At 37.3% G+C, this 19520-nt stretch overlaps 1 protein-coding gene across 2 annotated transcripts; it reads right to left on the reverse strand.

The window, feature by feature from the left end:
- Window positions 1–2617: 2617 nt before the first annotated feature.
- zgc:92242 (uncharacterized protein LOC436899 homolog) lies at window positions 2618–11553 on the reverse strand. Of its 2 annotated transcripts, none has more exons than XM_057851180.1 (6): window positions 11386–11553; window positions 8621–9054; window positions 5733–5850; window positions 5074–5188; window positions 4754–4985; window positions 2618–3386 (listed from the first exon to the last, which is right to left on the reverse strand). In XM_057851180.1, the coding sequence occupies exons 2-6, from the start codon at window positions 8790–8792 to the stop codon at window positions 3229–3231; spliced, it is 795 nt and encodes a 264-aa protein (XP_057707163.1). In that variant the 5' UTR covers window positions 8793–9054; window positions 11386–11553; the 3' UTR covers window positions 2618–3228. The 2 variants fall into 2 exon arrangements, with proteins under 2 accessions (XP_057707163.1, XP_057707164.1); XM_057851181.1 differs by having other exon boundaries at window positions 8621–9047; window positions 11386–11548.
- Between the last annotated feature and the right edge of the window lie 7967 nt (window positions 11554–19520).

Here is a 19520-nt window from a genome sequence, read left to right on the forward strand (position 1 = left end):
GTAGGTGACCAAATACTTATTTTCCACTCTAATTTGGAAATAAATTCTTTAAAAATCAAACAATGTGATTTTCTTTTTTTTTTTTTTCCCCACATTCTGTCTCTCATGGTTGAGGTTTACCCATGTTGACAATTACATGCCTCTCTAATCTTTTCAAGTAGGAGAACTTGCACAATTGGTGGTTGACTAAACACTTATTTGACCCACTGTATTTGTGTTTAATGCATTTTTTCCCTTTTGTCTTTAGGACTGGGGTAATTCGGAGAATGCTAGTTTTCTAATATTGTCATAACTATAATTATTTTTTCAAATGTATACTATGACTTTATGAGTAATTATATTCTCTTTTTTTCCGTAAAATCTGGGACTTTATTTTTCTTAATGACATTTTTTAATATTAGAAATTTAGGAGTATAGTCTTTGTCCCATTTTTTTATGAACAGTTGGGCCTGCTGTACTCATTATTTTATTTTTGGTCACTATTTTGGTACTTGAAGAGCCAGTTACTTTTTCAAGTGGTACTTTATCTCAAATGTTTATTAAGGAGTGAATTAATACATCCATTTCCACATTACTCAAGGCAACTTCTGCTCATGTCAGACAACAACTTCTGTTTTGATGCAGTTCTTTTTTGGACCCCCCTGAAGGATCACAGTGCAGTTTGGTCTGTCAATATTTGACATGGTTTGACTCCTTTTGGCTATGTTCACCACTGTACTAGACAACAAATGTACCGGTAACCGTTATTAACTTTCAACAAACCTATTCTGGAACAGAAAGCTGTTTGAGCATTGATCAAATTTCCTACTTGTGCACTCAATTGTTCATGTACTAGTCTTCCTTAGTAACACAATTCAATATAAGATGCATGATTCAACAACTGTGTTACTAGTGAGGCAAAAGGTAGATTTAGGCCAATGAGAGCACAAAATGCTTCCATTGAAATAAATTGACTTATTTGAGTTGTTGTTTCTTTTTTTTTTTTTTTTTTTTAAATCAATTAACCTATACGACTCAACTGTCTTTGAGTTGTAGCAGGATAGTTTTTGAAAGCAATAAGCAAGTGTCCTTTGCGCATTCAACAAGTGATAACAAATCAAGGACACATACATTGACTTAATCTGTTTTATCACCTCTGTGCACCAAAAAAATCTGAATTCCTGGCATTTCAGTGGATTTAAACATTGTCTCATTGTCAACACCTTCACAGTAGTCAGTTCTAGGTCAAAGCTTCATCATATTCTCATATAAAAACTACATTCACAGAAAAAGGGTCGCAATCATTGGATTCTGATTAATTTCCGCTTGTTAAACTGACTTTCAAAAAGAGTCTGCAGACTGCCTTATTGTTGTTGTAATGAAGGTCTTTGTTACTGTAATGCATAGTATAAACCAGGACATGTCCAAAGTCCGGCCCGGGGGCCAAATGCGGCCCGTGATCAAATTTCATCCGGCCCCCAGCCTCTGTTACAAAATTAATAACTTCTGGCCCGCATACAGACTTGATAAATTGGTCAGCAGTACTGCTACCAGCATATCAAGTAGCTTACACCTTAAATGCTGCTCCTCCTTTACCCACTAAAAGGCAGCAGCACTCTAAGCAACAATACCCCGTGTAACCCTTTACTCTCAATTTTCTAAAATGGCGACAATCAACAAAAACAAGAAAGTTGACTGCGACAGCCGACCCGTCAAGGATAGGTGGAAATTGGACTATTTCTTCACTAAAATACGCAACAACTGTGTCTGCCTCATTTACAAAGAGACAGTTGCTGTTTTTAAAGAGTTCAACGTGAGGCGATATTACCAAACAAGACACGCTGACGTGTACAACAGGATTACAGGGAATATGCGTAGCGAGAAATTGAAGCAACTTGAAGCTAGTTTAATTTTACAGCAGCAGTATTTCGCAAGAGCCCGAAAGTCGAAGGAGAACGCCACAAAGGGTAGTTGCGAGATTGTTGAAATTATTAATTTAAAAAAATAATAAAGCAAATGTGACACACAGAATGGCTTGCTAAAATTTGCTTAAATATATCGTTCTACGTAAAGGACGTAAGCCAAGGTCGGCCCCTCAAATTTCTAACACACTAAATCTGGCCCCCTTTGCAAAAAGTTTGGACACCCCTGGTATAAACAGTCATTGGCTTGACTTGTTTTGATTGTACTCCAGCCTGACTGCAATCAATACAAATGGGACATCAAATTGAACAATGCAGCGAGTCAGCTGAGTGTCGTTCACCTTTACTTGGGGAAATAAGTAGATTGGACCAATGTCGTTGACCAACTCTGTATTAATTTGTCAGTGAATAAAGCAATGGCCATGACATATCATATCCCCATGAAGTCTCACTCTCTCGAGAGTAAAAAATATGGCTTTTCACATGGTCAATTAGATGCAATGTTTTGAATGTATTTTGTGGAATTCCCCCCCTTAAGTAAAAAGCATCTGATGAAGTACATTTATTGAAACTGTGACTGTGAAGTCTGGACATGTTGGGTTTAGTTTTTTTTTAAATGTCTGAACACTTAATTATTATTACTCTCAATGAAAATATCAAACAGTCATTGTTACGTCACACAGAAAATAATTCTTGAAAGACAATAAAACCCAGTCTTGTAACATTGTGTTATATTTGTTATTCTGACAATATTTATTCCTAACTACTGGCTTTCAATGGTAAAAGTATCATAGTGATTTATGTGTGTGAATAGATCCATTGATGACTTGGATATGAGAGTCCTTTAGTCCATCTTCAGTTCTCTTGTGCCAAGGTTTCTATTTGAAGTGAGTACTGTTTCTTATTTTGTTGTGCAATCCTGTAAGTAGCATATGTCCAGCTATTACAGCAAAAAAAAAAAAAAAAAAAAAAATACAAAAGCAAAAAAACAACAACAAACATTGTGATGTTTGTGATCTTTTCACAGTACGGTACTGTACTGATAAATCCACCACAAATGTTCAGGTGTGTAATCTCATTGATGAAAGGGATAGTTGATGATTAAATTTCATTTGCGTGTTGTCCCCGACGGAGATTGAGCGATTTCTTTGTATTTCTCTATATTTATTTCACCCTTAGGATTCAAGTCAGGGTCCTGTTCGGTCGTCAGTCTCGAAAACAAACATCTTGAGTATGAAGCTACTCTGGACACAGGACTTGTGACACTATTCAGTCCAGTTGTCATTTCTGGGTCACAGCATTGTTTCAAAGAAGGTCTAACAGCAGGCTAATGGATCAACGACATGCGTCTGGTCAATAGTTGAGCAGGTTTCGCAGGTAATGGAGACTTGCTGAAACTGTCTGAAGGACCAGATCCAAAGGCTTTTCTCAGCTGGGCCACTCTTCCTCCATATTCTAACTTTTTTTCTTGAACCCACAAGACATCTGAAAAGGAAAGGACAATTACTATTATTATCAAAAGTTGAATCAAAGGCTAGGTTCATACTGCAGGTCTTAACGCATGAATCAGATTTTTTCGAGTGAGGCATTAACTTGACGGTCGCATAGAGGTGGACCATTTCAAATCCGATCTGGGTCATTTTTGTATGTGGTTTTATTCAAATCTAAGCCACATTTTTCCCGAATGTCGCGGCGGTCTCAACTGTCAAGTCTCCCAAATTGGAATACATTCAGCAAATATGTCAGCAAAGAGCGAGACAGACAGGGTGCTACAGTAGCGGCTCAGCTGTGCGTTATCGCCTAGCTTGACTTGAACATGGCTTTTGGGGAAGGGTCGAGCTTGACAACAGTCATAAAAAAATAAAATGGGTTGAGGATAATTCTGAGAATGCTTGGTTTTCTCTCTGCTCCATATGATCAATATTTCAAGATTGCTTACACGGTCGAGAGTCGGGGCAAATGGTCCATATGTGTGTGAGTCATGCACGGACAGTGCCTGCAGGCTATCGATCCATATAAACTTTGAATATAAGACTAAACGGGGATTATTTATGTCTCTTATTTGTGTCCTCTTTTTGGAAATGAAAATATGATGACGTTGAGCCAGCATGTGTGGTCATTTGTTTTGATGTTCTTGTGCATGTGGGTCAGTTTCCTCAGCAAATCTCGGACTGGGAATTGATATGTGAACGGGCTCAATGGACAAAGGCAGTCTGAACGGGCACACCCAAAAAAAAACAGATATGACAAAAAAAATCGGATTTGTGCATTAAGACCTGCGGTATGAACCTAGCCAAAGTGACACCTATTGTTGTGTAGTTTTAAATGTGTATCCATAACCAAATTAGGTGTGGGAAGATAAAACAAGATAATTGTTTCTTGTAATAATTAACAAAGCTAAAGCCTCAAACAACATTATCATTGGTGAAGAAGAAGCCTGCAGTCCAACTGCAGTATGTGGAATCCCTCAAGGATGGATTCTAAGCACTTTATTGAGTTAATCCATCACACATTAATAATGCATTAATCTATCCTTGGATGTTTTTTTGTTTTTTTTCTAATTTATGACATTAGCTGCATTGGCACAATCATTGATAGTATTTTGTCATAAACAACTAATGTTCGAAAGACACAATAGCACATTAGCCCAAACAATCCACATTCCAGATTGAATTTAAAACAAGAAAACGCAAGTGATTATTTTGTGTTCAATGTTCATTTTCAGACTTTGTTAAATTTGCCCACTTTCCACTTTTCCATTTCCCACTTTTTGCCCACAATCAATCAGTATGCTTTTCCTCTTTAGGAAATGAATTTGGCAATTTGTTTTCACCAGCCTCTCATTTTCTCACCTCTGGCCTGTGGGCTGACCATCTCTGCGTCGAACAGCTGGGTTTTGAGTGCTGGTTTGTTGCCATGGCGACTAAGATGGGGCCCGCGGAGAGGAGCCCAGTCGCTGAGGTTGTCCGAGCTGCTGCCTGATTCACTGTCGCTGCCCTCGCCGGGGTCCTTCGGGTCATCATCCGCGCAGTCGGAGTCCATCTCGTCCTGAGACGAGTGGCTGTTTGGTGAGTCACAACCACTCTGTGCAAAAAGAGTGCATGATGTTACAATCAGTCAACAGTTATCGTATTATCCTTACTCTAACAGCAAAACAAACACATTAACTCACAGTGGTGTCCTCGGTAAAGGCTAGGTGGCTTTCTTTTTTAAATCCAAGCTGCTGGGCCATTTTTCCTGCCTGCATGTCTGCTGTCTGGATGCCATTCATACTATCACAATGGAGCCTACGGGACAATCGCCAGTCAGCAGGTAGACTAGCCAATGAATCACTCATCCACATACTCATTTTGCAAATAACTTCAATGATCAAGTCAGGGATAAATAGTGTAACTTGAGCTACCTCGAAATTTCAATTTCTGTTCTCATTTTGCGTCTACTTTGACTCTGATATGTCATGTTGTTCATGTTGGAGTAGGACAGGAATGTGAAGCTGGCAACTGAAGCTCTGGTGAACATCACTCCCAAGATGGTTAAAAAAGTGCTAGAAAGCAATGCGGAAGACGAAAAATATTTCCACTCTAGGGCCAATTTGGACCTTTTTGGGAGGGGGGGGGGGGGTCACTTTTGTTGTTGGTGGTACAGGCATACATTTTTGTGCGTTGAGTTGTTTTGAAAATACTCATTTAAACCGAAGCACTTTTGTATATAATCTGCAGTTGTTAGATCTTCTGGTGTAGGTTGTTGCTGCGTTTCTAAAATCTACTTTCATCTCTGCATAAAAACAGATGATAGTTTATCTGTCAGTCACAGGATATCTTGTGTGCTTACCTCTCATTAAAAATGTTGTGGAGGAGTTTAGATGACCTGAACTCATCCATTTCTCCAATCACACGAACGCACACGTCTCCATCACGGCCGAGGAGCCAGCTCACATGCTTACTGGTGGCTACAAACAACAACACACACAAAAAAAGAGGAAAACATCAGTTGAGAGCGTTGCCTGAAGGATTGTTATGGAGGCTTGTGTCCAGAAGATGGTGCTGTTGTACAAGGTTAGTAGTCTGGCAGTATTTTTGTCCTTGCAGATTATTGCATTTTTGGTTTTGTATGCACGGATTTAACGCTCTCATTCTTGGGTTAGAAGCCCACAGTTTCCAAGACCAAAATAATTAACACGCTTGTCTAATTATATATACATCTCTAATACAATATTAGACAACACCCATTTACCAATTAGAATATAATGTAAAAAAAAAAAAAAAAAAAAAAAAACTCAAATGTTACGATTTAATTCAAATAACAAAAAGAAAAGTGCAACTCAAGCTATTTTTTAGCTGCCACTTGATCACTCAGTCCTCACGACAAATGTTTTCCATCTCATTCATTCTTTCAAGGTTTTCCTTCTGCACCAGTTTAAGAGTATAATATTGGTTGCTTTTGATTTAACGCGCATGCACGAGAGAGTAATTTCTCTCTATGAGTCATGATAACCAGTCATTGAAACACAAGGTAAAGTTTACACATTAATTGTCCATTAGCTAAGTGGGTTAGGCTCAAATATAAACTAAATTAAAATTAAATGTTGCTGTATACCATAAAGGTAAAAACACCTAAATTCATCTATTGAAGTTGGCATATGCTATAACATTAAATGTATGATGACTCAATTATTTTAAATTTTTCATCATTTTATACAGCTTGTCATCATTTGAAACACAGGTACAACCTGGATTTAACATAGAACATATTATTATCATAATTTTTGGCACCATAAGGCGCACCTGACTATAAGCCGCCACCCACCAAATTTGACATGAAAATGGCATTTGTTCATAGATAAACTGCACTGGAATATAAGACGCAGCTATCCTCACTCTATTATGGGATAATTTCACCAAAAGATATCAACCGGTAACACTTTCTTTGACAGCGGCATCATAAGACCAAATGAACCACCATTAAGCTTTGTACCAATTAGCTGCAGAGATTCATTGCTTCATTTGGCCATCACATTTCTCTTGGGGGAAAGAGTCAACCCCTGCTGCCACCTGCTGTCAACGCTGTTGTCGTCCAACATGCCTCCTAACATGCATTGCAGTGTTACAGCTGTAAATAACAAATAGAAATTTATGTTCTTTGCTAATTATTTCTTCAGTTACTGTTCTAGTTGTTTCATTAATTGCTAGTTATAGAATTTGGTAACACTTTATTTGACAGTGTTGCCATAAGACTGTCATAAGACCATCATAATTATGACATGACACTGCCATGAGCCATATACTCTATAATATAGAGTTTTGAAGTCCAAGCATGAGTATTAATGAATGCTTAAGACAGATAAAGACGTCATTTTGTGTCATCCGGCAAATTATCTTCATTTTGAATGAATGAAAAAGATCCGAGCTGGACATAAATGGAGTTAGAGACATAATTTCCCCTCCCGTTATTTCCACTCTTCTAATGGAAACATCCTCGCACCGCCCCAACAAAGAACACACCGAACCTAGGAGGACAGAGCCTTCTCTCTCTTGCTGCCTCCTCCCTTTGGAACTCACTCCCTAAACCCATCCGTACTTGTTCAGACCTTCCCACATTCAAAAAACTGTCCAAAAAATCACCTTTTTAAACTAACTTTTAACTTATTTTCTTTATTGTTTTGTTCTGTTCACGTTGTTTGCTGCTTTTGTTTAACCTGTAAAGCGTTTTTGAGCATTGGTAAAAGCGCTCTACAAATAAAATGTATTATTATTATTATCAATTTGCAGAATGACACTTAATGATATCTGTCATTAACATTCATTAATGCCCATGGGAATATTATATGATAATTATAATGGTCTTATGGCAGTCTTTATGACACTGCTGTCAATTAAAGTGTTACCTATTAGCCCAAATAAATCAACAAATAAGCTACACTGGATGATAAGCCGCAGGATTCAAAACGAGGGGAAAAAGGTAGTGGCTTATTCTCCCAAAATTATGGTAAATATTTTTTCAAATATTAGTTATATTTATTCAATAATGTTTACCATATTTAAAACCAAAACCCTATATATTATTAAAGTTAATCAAAATTCTGGTATTTTTTAAATTATGTATAGGTGCTTGCCATCAACAGCACAAACAACAAAAAGTGTGTGTTGTGTAACACAAACAGACTTGGTTGCCTCTCGGGTGACATGACAGAGATTGGATAAACAAAGACTGTAATTTAATATATGGTTGAAACCACAGGGGGTTAGTCAATCTTACTCAGCTGCAAGCCCGTAAACCGATTCGACTCATGCTGATAGAGCCTGTCAATCACATGCGCATACACATTATGTTGCTGGACCAGTGGAGAAAGGTGAGGCTCTCCTCTGAAGTAGAACTAAATAAAGATGGATCATAATGATTGTGTGAAGCCAGGAGGGCAGAGAAAACTGGGCTCCAAATCTTATTACATTAACTCTTTTGGACCTTTGATAGAGTCAAAATATTCAACACACCTTGCAGTTTAAAGCGGTACCTTTCTAACCCAATGCAAACAGATTTTTATTACATTTTGTATAGAGAATTCTTGAAACAGATTGTGCAAACAGTCCAAACGATGATCGGTTAATGCATTTCTCTCTCTATTGTTATATTAGGATGTAGATGCAGTATTGCAATCTACCATTAAAAGAAAAAGAAGCGTTATTGCTTAAAAAAGCTGCAGTGTTATCGGTGCACGTTACCTTTCTTGGGCCTGCTTCTTCCAATGTTCTCTCCTTCCCGTTCCTCCCATTCCCTCCAGCGGCGTACCTGCTCTTCTCTCATTTTAAGGAAAAGGATCCTCTTCTGCTCTTCGCTTAGGGCCTCCAGCACCTCCGGCTCCACCCACATCTCCTCCAGAATTTTAGCCAGCATCCTAACTTGTGTTTCTTCAAGCACCACAACCAGTTGTCACCCTGGCAGGTATCTAGAGGTTCTTGTTTCAGTGGTGGCTTATGATCTCTTCTTTTTCCCCCCCCTTTGGCTCAGGTTTCCTGCTCTGTGAATGAGTCAAGGATCAGGTAAAACCCTGGTATTCTTTGGCCAGCCTCCCCCCTCAAAGCAGTGGGAATATGATGGACTCTCCTGAGATGATGTAGGCTGTCTGGATCAGCTGAGTGAAGGCTGGTGCTAAGATCTGAAAAGAAAGAGAAAGGAGGCAAGGGAGAGAGAAAGATGATTGCCCACTCACACAATAGGCCATCAAATGTGTGTGCCTTCTTTAAGGCCGAGTTATACTTCCGCGTCAGACCTACGCCGTCAACGAAGAACCGAGTTACGACCCTACGCCGTAGCCTGATGCGCGCCTCTCGAATTTTCTAACCTTCGCGTCCCGTAGACGTGTATGACCTGGCGAAAACGGGCTGTGATTGGTCCGCTCAGACTGTTGTTTACGGTTTAGCGCCAAATCACCGCCATTGTAGAATAGAATCAAACATTATTTTCTACACGCAAAAATGGACCAAGCCGACGGGAGTATCATCGAAGAGCAAGTCTCGTCAAGACATTATTGTGATTGCCAAATGGCAAGGTTGGCGATTGAAAAAAAAAAAATGGAAGAACCACCGAGACGTGTGTTTGGAATCGAGTGGCCACACGAAGCGGTGACCCAGTCGGCCAAAAACTGCCGACTTTTTATCACTTTATGTCGTATTTTTGGTTGGTGCACTTCATCATTTATTGTGTACATATGTTATTATTTATTCAGTGTTGATGAGCAGAATATTTACTTTCAAGAGTTCCATCTTGCATTGTTTATTTTTTCTCCGACTAGCGGAAATCAACAAGCATGCCCCAAAACCGTACAAACATAACGCCACATCCCTCTAGTGGCTTGGCGGTGAATTACAGACCAACGCGTTCCCTCACCGCAGAACTATCGAATGTTGAATGACGCCGTAGTCGCTGCGCCGTCACCGCAACGCGGGAGTATAACTCAGGCTTTACTGTGCATACAGTGAGAAGGTAATTGCTATGTCACTACGCTTACAAATACTGCAATACTAACAAGGTACATATTGATTCTAGCCTATCTTCAAATAGTTTATAATGAGTCTAGAGTCACAACCAGCACACATTCTTTTTGTATCTTACCAACACACAACATTGCTCACCTTTAACAGCCCAGTTAATTATTACTGGGAATGTACTAAAACAAAACAAAACAGCACATTCCTGGAAAATAACCGTCTTCTTCCTCCTTTGAAAGTATGTAAACAAAGATTCAAAAAGAGTGACTGAGCTGTAGCCAATAGCAATCAAGCTCACTGATAAGGCTCAACCAGTGGCTCGGTGAGGGAGATGAATCATGTTGAAACAGGTGAAACATCAGGCCCGACTTTAGAGCTTCAGGTGTGGCCACGTGCGAGCTAGATTTGGATCCAAGCATTAAGCCTTAAATCTTTCAGCGTGTGTGTGCTTGAATGAATTGCGCTCACGGATCGGGATGACAGTTTTAATACGCCCAGAAACAATTGATAAAAACAGTAATAATGTTTTATTATACATCCAACTCTTCAAAAGTTTAATAATCCAAATATGAAAAATTACAACACTCAAAAAAAGTTTTCCAAAACAATGGTTAGAGAAAATGTATGTCTCCTCTATTTTTTCTGATTTTCATGAAATTGTTAGCCTTGATTAAATATCTCACTCTACCTTATGCAGCCATGTTATGCATTTGACCAGAATTAGACAATTATCCTTTATTTTCCAACATGATTTATTTAAACAAGTGAGTTTGTCCTCTTGATCAGCAGTAAGCGATGACTAAACAGCTAGCTTCTACTACTTAGAAAAAGCTAACATTAGTACTGGGCTCCAACCCTGAATTGGGATTTTTACCAAATATTGTAAACACCAAATAAATAATGTCATAAAAGTGTTACCATTAATCTGAAAAAAAAAAAAAAAAAGCTAACCAACCATATGATTTAGTTTGTTGTTTTTTAATTGCTGTTTGGTTTTATTACGATTAATATGTAGCAGAACATCAGAAAAGTGAGGGCTTACTTTTCACTAATTTTGAAGTTCAAATGTCTTCCAATTCCAGAATGACCCTATCAGTAATGATAATAGTAATTTACCTGCATCCTAGCTGCTATAATTAACCACAGTTGCATTGAGACCTCCTAAAACAGGATCAACATTCAAATGCTCAACTCTATTGTTACCATGTAAAAACAAAAGCTTGCTACTGAGGCTTTGCTCTTGCATGCAAATCGACTCAGACTTTACTTGTGCCTTTGCTCACATGCAGAGAAAAGAAAGTGCGTGTGTGGGGGAGAGGAGAAAGGTGTGTGCAACGCATACTGAGAGAAGAGTTTGAAAAGTCCCCCCCATGTGAGAACACCGCGGCTGTTTTCACAGTGACAGAACAGAGTGTGGGAGATGAATGAACTGAGACATGTTCTAGAATGGCAAAGACAACAAAGACAGAAGGAAAGAGAGGGAATGAAAGTGGACTTACTTAGTGGCTGCCAGCCGCCAGCATCCCCTTCCACTGGTTTGAGCTTCCTCCAGAGAGTGCTATGACTGTGTGATGTGGGCGCGTGAAGCTGTGTGTGTGTGTGTGTGCTCGTGTGTTTGTGTACGTGAGGTCAGGCGTCAGGAGGGTGGAATTCAGTCTCAGCTCTGCCCAGCGGCATTTGTACTTGACATGAGTGGGACGGACTGACATTAAACCATACATCTTTTCCCTCCTCTTTTCTTATCGCCTCAATTAATCCTTTCAGGAAAATTGGCGACTACAGTGGAAATCTGTTTGAAAGTTGGCACTTCAGATGTTTAACCCTTTATTGAGCAAGTGAGTGTTTTGGGTAATTTATAATTATTTTTGTTATTATTATTGTTATTTAAAATTGTATTTATTGTTTTTGGGTGACACTTAAGCATTTTTGGTAATTTAAAAAAACTAAATAAATAGCAATTATTATAATATGTATTATACACACACACACATACATACACACACATATATATATATATATACATATATATATATATACATATATATATATATACATATATATATATATATACATATACAAAGCACATGGATTACTGGAACCATGTCCTATGGTCTAATGAGATGGGCGGGCTTTCTTGTATACCGTCTTCAGAAGAGGCCTGGGGTGACAGCCATGCAATTTGATGTAGAGTGTGGCGTATGGTCTGAGCACTAACAGGCTGACCCCCCACCTCTTCAATGTCTGCAGCAATGCTGACAGCACTCCTGTAACGAGTCACATTTTGGAGGGAAAATGACAAGCAGTACTCAATTTGGACATTTAGGGCCATATGTATATATATGTAAATACATATATATATATATATATATATAATATATATGTACACATATTAGGGCTGTCAAAATTATCGCGTTAACGGGCGATAATTAATTGTTTTAATTAATCACGTTAAAATATTTGACGCAATTAACGCACATGTCCCACTCAGACAGTATTCTGCCTTTTGGTAAGTTTTACAGCAAGGCTTTTTGTACTGTCTAACAGCGAACTCTTGTGGTCGCCAGTTCAATATGGCTGCACGGCGTCTCGGGCTGACGCCTACATTGTAATGTTGTGCTTATACGATCCTTGGACAAGATTTGTCCGTAAGTATGGTCGTTGTAAAGAATGTACATATTATGTTAGTAAGCGAAATGTTCTATTTTTTGTATGAGACGCTTTTTGTTTATGTTTAGTGAACCTGTATAGCGTGCTAAGCTAACGTTGTTGCTAATGCAATGCTTGTGTACTTTTTTTTGTAGTTTTACGACGGTCTAAAAAAGACAATGGTTTGAGGCCATTTTATTAATGAATCAGATGAAAAAGGAAGAAGTCTGATTATTAAGGCGTCGTTCACTAGCTTCAGAGTGAGGCCAGCATAGACAGATTTGAATGACAGTAGAGTGAAATGCCCACTACAGTCCTTATGTACCGTATGTTGAATGTATATATCCATCTTGTGTCCTATCTTTCCATTCCAACAATTTATTTTACAAAATATATATAAAATTTACAGAAAAATATGGCAAATTTTATAGATGGTTTGAAATGCGATTAATTGCGATTAATTACGATTAATGAATTTTTAAGCTGTAGTTAACTCGATTAAAAATTGTAATCGTTTGACAGCCCTAATATATATATATATATATATATATATATATATATATATATATATATATATATATATATATATATATATATATATATATATATATATATATATATATATATACACATACACACACAGACACACACACACACACACGCACACACACACACACACACACATACACACATACATACATACACACATACATAAAATGGGGCATATAAGTATTTAGTCAACCACTAATTGTGCAAGTTCTCACACTTGAAAATATTAGAGAGGCCTGTAATTGTCAGCATGGTTAAACTTCAACCATGAGAGACAGAATGTGGAAAAAAAACAGAAAATCACATTGTTTGATTTTTAAAGAATTTATTTGCAAATCATGGTGGAAAATAAGTATTTGGTCAATACCAAAAGTTCGTCTCAATACTACAACCTCATACAGACGGCCTGTGTGCTAACAGTATAATAGGAAAACAGATACTACAGGTTCTATACACTTCAAAATGCAGTGTTGGATGTACTCACTTTTTTTTTTTTTACTGAAGTAAAAGTACAAATACAGGTGCAAAGAATTACTTATCTAAGAAAAATGTACTCAAGTTAAGGTAAAGAAGTACTTGCATTAATATTTACTGTACAGGTGAAAAGTCAAAGTACATGTACAGTGGGGCAAATAAGTATTTAGTCAACCACTAATTGTGCAAGTTCTCCCACTTGAAAATATTAGAGAGGCCTGTAATTGTCAACATGGGTAAACCTCAACCATGAGAGACAGAATGTGAAAAAAAACTGAAAATCATTGTTTGATTTTTAAAGAATTTATTTGCAAATCATGGTGGAAAATAAGTATTTGGTCAATACCAAAAGCTCAGTACTTTGTTATGTACCCTTTGTTGGCAACAATGGAGGCCAAACGTTTTCTGTAACTCTTCACAAGCTTTTCACACACTGTTGCTGGTATGTTGGCCCATTCCTCCATGCAGATCTCCTCTAGAGCAGTGATGTTTTGGGGCTGTCGTTGGGCAACATGGACTTTCAACTCCCTCTGCAGATTTTCTATGGGGTTGAGACCTGGAGACTGGCAAGTCCACTCCAGGACTTTGAAATGCTTCCTACGAAGCTACTCCTTTGTTGCCCTGGCTGTGTGTTTGAGATCATTGTCATGCTGAAAGACCCAGCCACGTCTCATCTTCAATACCCTTGCTGATGGAAGGAGATTTTCACTCAAAATCTCTCGATACATGGCCCCATTCATTCTTTGCTTTACACAGATCAGTGGTCCTGATCCCTTTGCAGAAAAACAGCCCCAAAGCATGATGTTTCCACCCCCATGCTTCACAGTGGGTATGGTGCAATTCAGTATTCTTTTTCCTCCAAACACGAGAATCTGTGTTCTATTTTGGTTTCATCTGACCATAACACCTTCTCCCAGTCCTCTTCTGGATCATCCAAATGCTCTCTAGTGAACTGCAGACAGGCCTGGTCATGCACTTTCTTCAGCAGGGGGACACGTCTGGCAGTGCAGGACTTGAGTCCCTGGTGGCGCATTGTGTTACTGATAGTAGCCTTTGTTACTGTGGTCCCAGCTCTCTGTAGGTCATTCACCCGTTCTTGTTATCATTTTGACGCCACGGGTTGAGGAGGGAGTTGAAAGTCCGTGTTGCCCAACGACAGTCCCAAAACATCACTGTTCTAGAGGAGATCTGCATGGAGGAATGGGCCAAATACCAGCAGCAGTGTGTGAAAAGCTTGTGAAGAGTTACAGAAAATGTTTGGCCTCCATTATTGCCAACAAAGGGTACATAACAAAGTATTGAGATGAACTTTCGGTATAGACCAAATACTTATTTTTCACCATGATTTGCAAATAAATTCTTTAAATATCAAACAATGTGATTTTCAGTTTTTTTTTCTTCCATATTCTGTCCCTCATGGTTGAGGTTTTCCCATGTTGACAATTACAGGCCTCTCTAATATTTTCAAGTGGGAGAACTTGCACAATTAGTGGTTGACTAAATACTTATTTGCCCCACTGTATATGGCCCTAAATGCCCAATTTATATATATATATATATATATATATTTTTTTTTTTAGTTCCATTGGCTTTAAACTTATTGATTACACTGTGCACGGTAGACACTGGAACATTCAGGTCTTTGGAGATGGACTTGCAGCTTTGAGATTGCCCATGCTTCCTCACAATTTTGCTTCTCAAGTCCTCAGACAGTTCTTTGGTCTTCTTTCTTTTCTCCATGCTAAATGTGGTACACACAAGGACACAGGACAGAGGTTGAGTTAACGTTAAGCCATTTTAACTGGCTGCAAGTGTGATTTAGTTATTGCCACCACCTGTTATGTGCCAAAGTTAAGTAACATGTGCTGTTAATGACACAAATTAGAGAAGCATCACATGATTTTTCAAAGGGTGCCAGTACTTTTGTCCAGCCCATTTTTGGAGTTTTGTGTAAAATAATAATGAATTATTTTTTTTCCTAATCTCTTTTGTGATTTTTCATTGCAGGCAAAATAAATGAAGAAATTACTACCAAAGCATTTGTAATTGCAATCATTTCCTCGGAGAAATTGAGCATTATCTGACAGAATTGCAGGGGTGCCAATACTATGTATCATTAAGTTATTTGTTTTATATCTGTAAATACACCCATTAACAGATAAATTGTTAATAAAAACGAAATTCATGAAATTAAAATACATGCAAGCAGAAATACATATTGGTTACGGTCCCAAGTGACACTCTGAAGTTTTTCCCCCTCACCCCCACCCCATAGTATTTAACTCATTGGCATTGACAAAAATAGACATCCATTCATTTAAACTGCAAGTATTGGCTATGGGTGCTAATCTTTGAGTGCCATTGACGGTGCCAGCCTTCCAATCCGATCCAGAACATTCATTTGTTCCTCCCAGTCAAAATGGGTTGGACATCTTGCATTGTCAATGGCAGCCAATGATTTAAATGAGTGCAATGCCCTGTAAAAGATAAATAAATAAATAAATAAATAAATAAATCTTTAATGAAATGGTCTAAGCAATAATATTATAAAACAAATTAACAAAATAAAAGTTGTAGTTTATTCTCACAGTTGTATACATGACATGAGATACCCAAAAAAAAAGCAGGAGCATCATACAAAAGATTCTTAAATATAAATCTGCCTCATCAGAACAATCTGCTCTAGCATAATGTGGATGCCACAAACAGGAAGTGGTGGAGGTTCAAGTGGTCTTTTTCTCCTGGATTTGATCTCTTTACCGACTAAAATTGGTTGTTGATCTTCAGTTCCCTTCCGTTGTTTTCTTCCTGCAAGGAAGTCCCACTGGCTTTGTGTGAAAGCAGTAATCAAAACACCACATGTGCAGGAAGGAATGCGCATACTTAAACTAAGCTGATGATAGGTTGCTGGCATGCTTGTCAAGCCACCACTCATTGTGTTTCTTTCTACTTTCCAGTTCAGTTGACTGGGGAAATTGCTACGCACATATGCTTGACCAATCATTAGACACAAGAATGCTCAGGTACAAATATGTGTACTTTAGTTTGTGGCATTTCTGGTTTTCCTGTCAAAAGACTCCATATAAAATGTATAACCTCTGATTCTTGTCACGCTGAAATCAGGGTATTCAAGAGGGAGGCCCTGCCTAATACAGGTAAAAAAGGCCTAATCCTGCTAATCATACTGAGGGGCCAATAGTGAGAGCCAATTTTGTTACCATGACAACCAGATGCAGAGGTGGTACCACTTTGCTAGTGCCACAAAGTGGGGAACGGCATTAATTCGAATTTCTTTCATGGAGCTCTAGCACTAGGCTGCCAAATTAAACTTGTTCAATATCTATATATATCTATATAATAATTAATATCTATATCTATCTATCTATCTATCTATCATCTATCTATCTATCTATCTATCTATCTATCTATCTATCTATCTATCTATCTATCTATCTATCTATCTATCTATCTATCTATCTATCTATCTATCTATCTATCTATCTATCTATCTATCTATCTATCTATCTATCTATCTATCTATCTATCTATCTATCTATCTATCTATCTATCTATCTATCTATCTATCTATCTATCTATCTATCTATCTATCTATCTATCTATCTATCTATCTATCTATCTATCTATCTATCTATCTATCTATCTATATATATATAATATATAATTAGTTAATATCTATATAATAGCTAACCAGTTCAAGTAGAAATGGACACATCACAAAGAAACTAATATTTGAATTCAACAAACTAAACAAACTGCTGCTCTCTAAACTGTCATCTTTGTATGGGTTTCCGGCCTTATACACAGATGGCAAATGAGTAATGCCTTCTTCAGGGTGGTTAATTGAAATATTGCTGACAATGTAACGATTGAAGGCCTCCAAAGTTCCATCTACTTTATACAATGAAACGTAATCTTTCCGTGATATGCCTCCTTTAACATTGTTTGACGTAACCAAACTGGCACCGCTCGTAAGGAACACGTCAATGACCAGGGTAATGGAGAAAACTGGCGTGATTTTTAATATTGTTATGTTCAATATGAACATGCCTATGTTTCTATTCAACTCGATACATTTACTACTTCATAATATTTTTCCGTGATGTGTTTCCTCCTGATTATGTGACTCATGAGGCCTAGACTGGCACTTCCTTGCTCAGAAGCTGTGTGTAAACAGTTCAACAAAAACAACTGATAACATCCCCATGAGTTCTTGTATTCCCCCACTTATTCACACAACATTGCATCAAATGAAACCACATTGATTTGAGGTCAATACAAGTGAGTTTCTGTCAAAAGCACAGTCACACTGATACCGGACTCCTGCTTGTTTTCTCTTATTTTGTCACTGATGAGACAGATGAAAGGTCAAGGTTGAGACATGGGAATGCAACATATGCAAAGCCACTTATGAGCAACTGTGAACAAATTCCAGTAAATAAAACAATGATTTTTTTTTTTTTTTTTTAAATGTACACTTTGACTGTTGTTTCACTCTTTCCTAAATAATTTAAGAGAATTCTCTCAAATTCTCATATCTCAAACATACAGGTGAGGAATGACAGCCCATAAATGTACCATAAACCAATAAACATTAAAGTAAGGATGAGTCAGTTGAAGATTACGACCGCTCCATTTATTTATTTATTTTTTAAAAAAAAGGAATTACAAGGAAATATTTTCCACTGGGAAAACACCATGTGAGCAGCCTACATTAGCCTTTCCCGCTGGCACACTGCATGAAAGTCCCTACAAATACCAGTACAGCGTCATCCAGCACGTGAACAAGATTAGGATTTGAGTGCGGACTGCAGAGGACATTTTAATGGAATCGTTGTACACACAGTGACCTCTGCTGGACAGAAGTAGCAATGTCTCACTAAAACGCATGAAAAATTGTAGTGTGCTGAGTTAAAATTCCATCAAAGTAAGGGGATTGCAAATACAATTGAAAATGTGATTCATTTGTTTTATGGTTGCCCCATTAGTGCAAAGTTTTGGACTGATCTTCAAAACTATATTTTATGTCAAACTAAACAAAAGGTTGAAATAAAGGGAAATACAATCATTACTGTATTTGAATCCAAAGTTAAAAAAAAAAAAAAAAATAAATAAAAAAAAAAAAAAAAATATATATATATATATATATATATATATATATATATATATATATATATATATATATATATACAATTAAATCTCTATACATTTCTAGGGAAATACCATATTCATAAATCTAAATTTCAAAACCTAAATCCAAACTTAAAATTATTCTCGTTTGAAATTGAATCATATTTCACATCGCTTAACATGATACAAAACAATATATTCATGTATTTTTAAATTTTTTTTATTAATAATTTTTATTTTTTAAATTTATTGTAATTATTTTATTTAAATTTTATTTATTATTTATTTATATTTTTGTATGTCTTACAATGTAAAAAGATGATAAGGTTATATTCTATGTGAATTGGTTGTTCTGTATTGTTATTTGTCATTTGCACAAGGGTATGAAAAAGTATCTGAACCTTTTGGAATTTCTCACATTTTTGCATTAAATCATCATCAAATGTGATCTGATCTTTGTCAAAATCACACAGATGAAAAAACTGTATGCTTTAACTAAAACCACCCAAACATTTATTTGTTTCATATTTTAATGAAGATTGTATGCAAACAATGACAGAAGGGGGAAAAACAAGCAAGTGAACCATCAGATTTAATATTTTGTGGCACCCCCTTTGGCAGTAAAAACTTCAACCAGACGCTTCCTGTAGCTCCAGATCAGACCGGTACATCGATCAGGACTAATCTTGGTCCATTTTTCTCTACAAAACTGCCGTAGTTCAGTCAGATTCCTGGATGTCTGGCATGATGTCTTTAGCTCATGCCACAGCATCTCAATGGGGTTCAAGTCTCCACTCCAGAATGTGTATGTTGTTCT

The sequence above is a fragment of the Corythoichthys intestinalis genome, chromosome 11 (genome assembly GCF_030265065.1).
Source record: "Corythoichthys intestinalis isolate RoL2023-P3 chromosome 11, ASM3026506v1, whole genome shotgun sequence".
NCBI lineage: Eukaryota > Metazoa > Chordata > Actinopteri > Syngnathiformes > Syngnathidae > Corythoichthys > Corythoichthys intestinalis.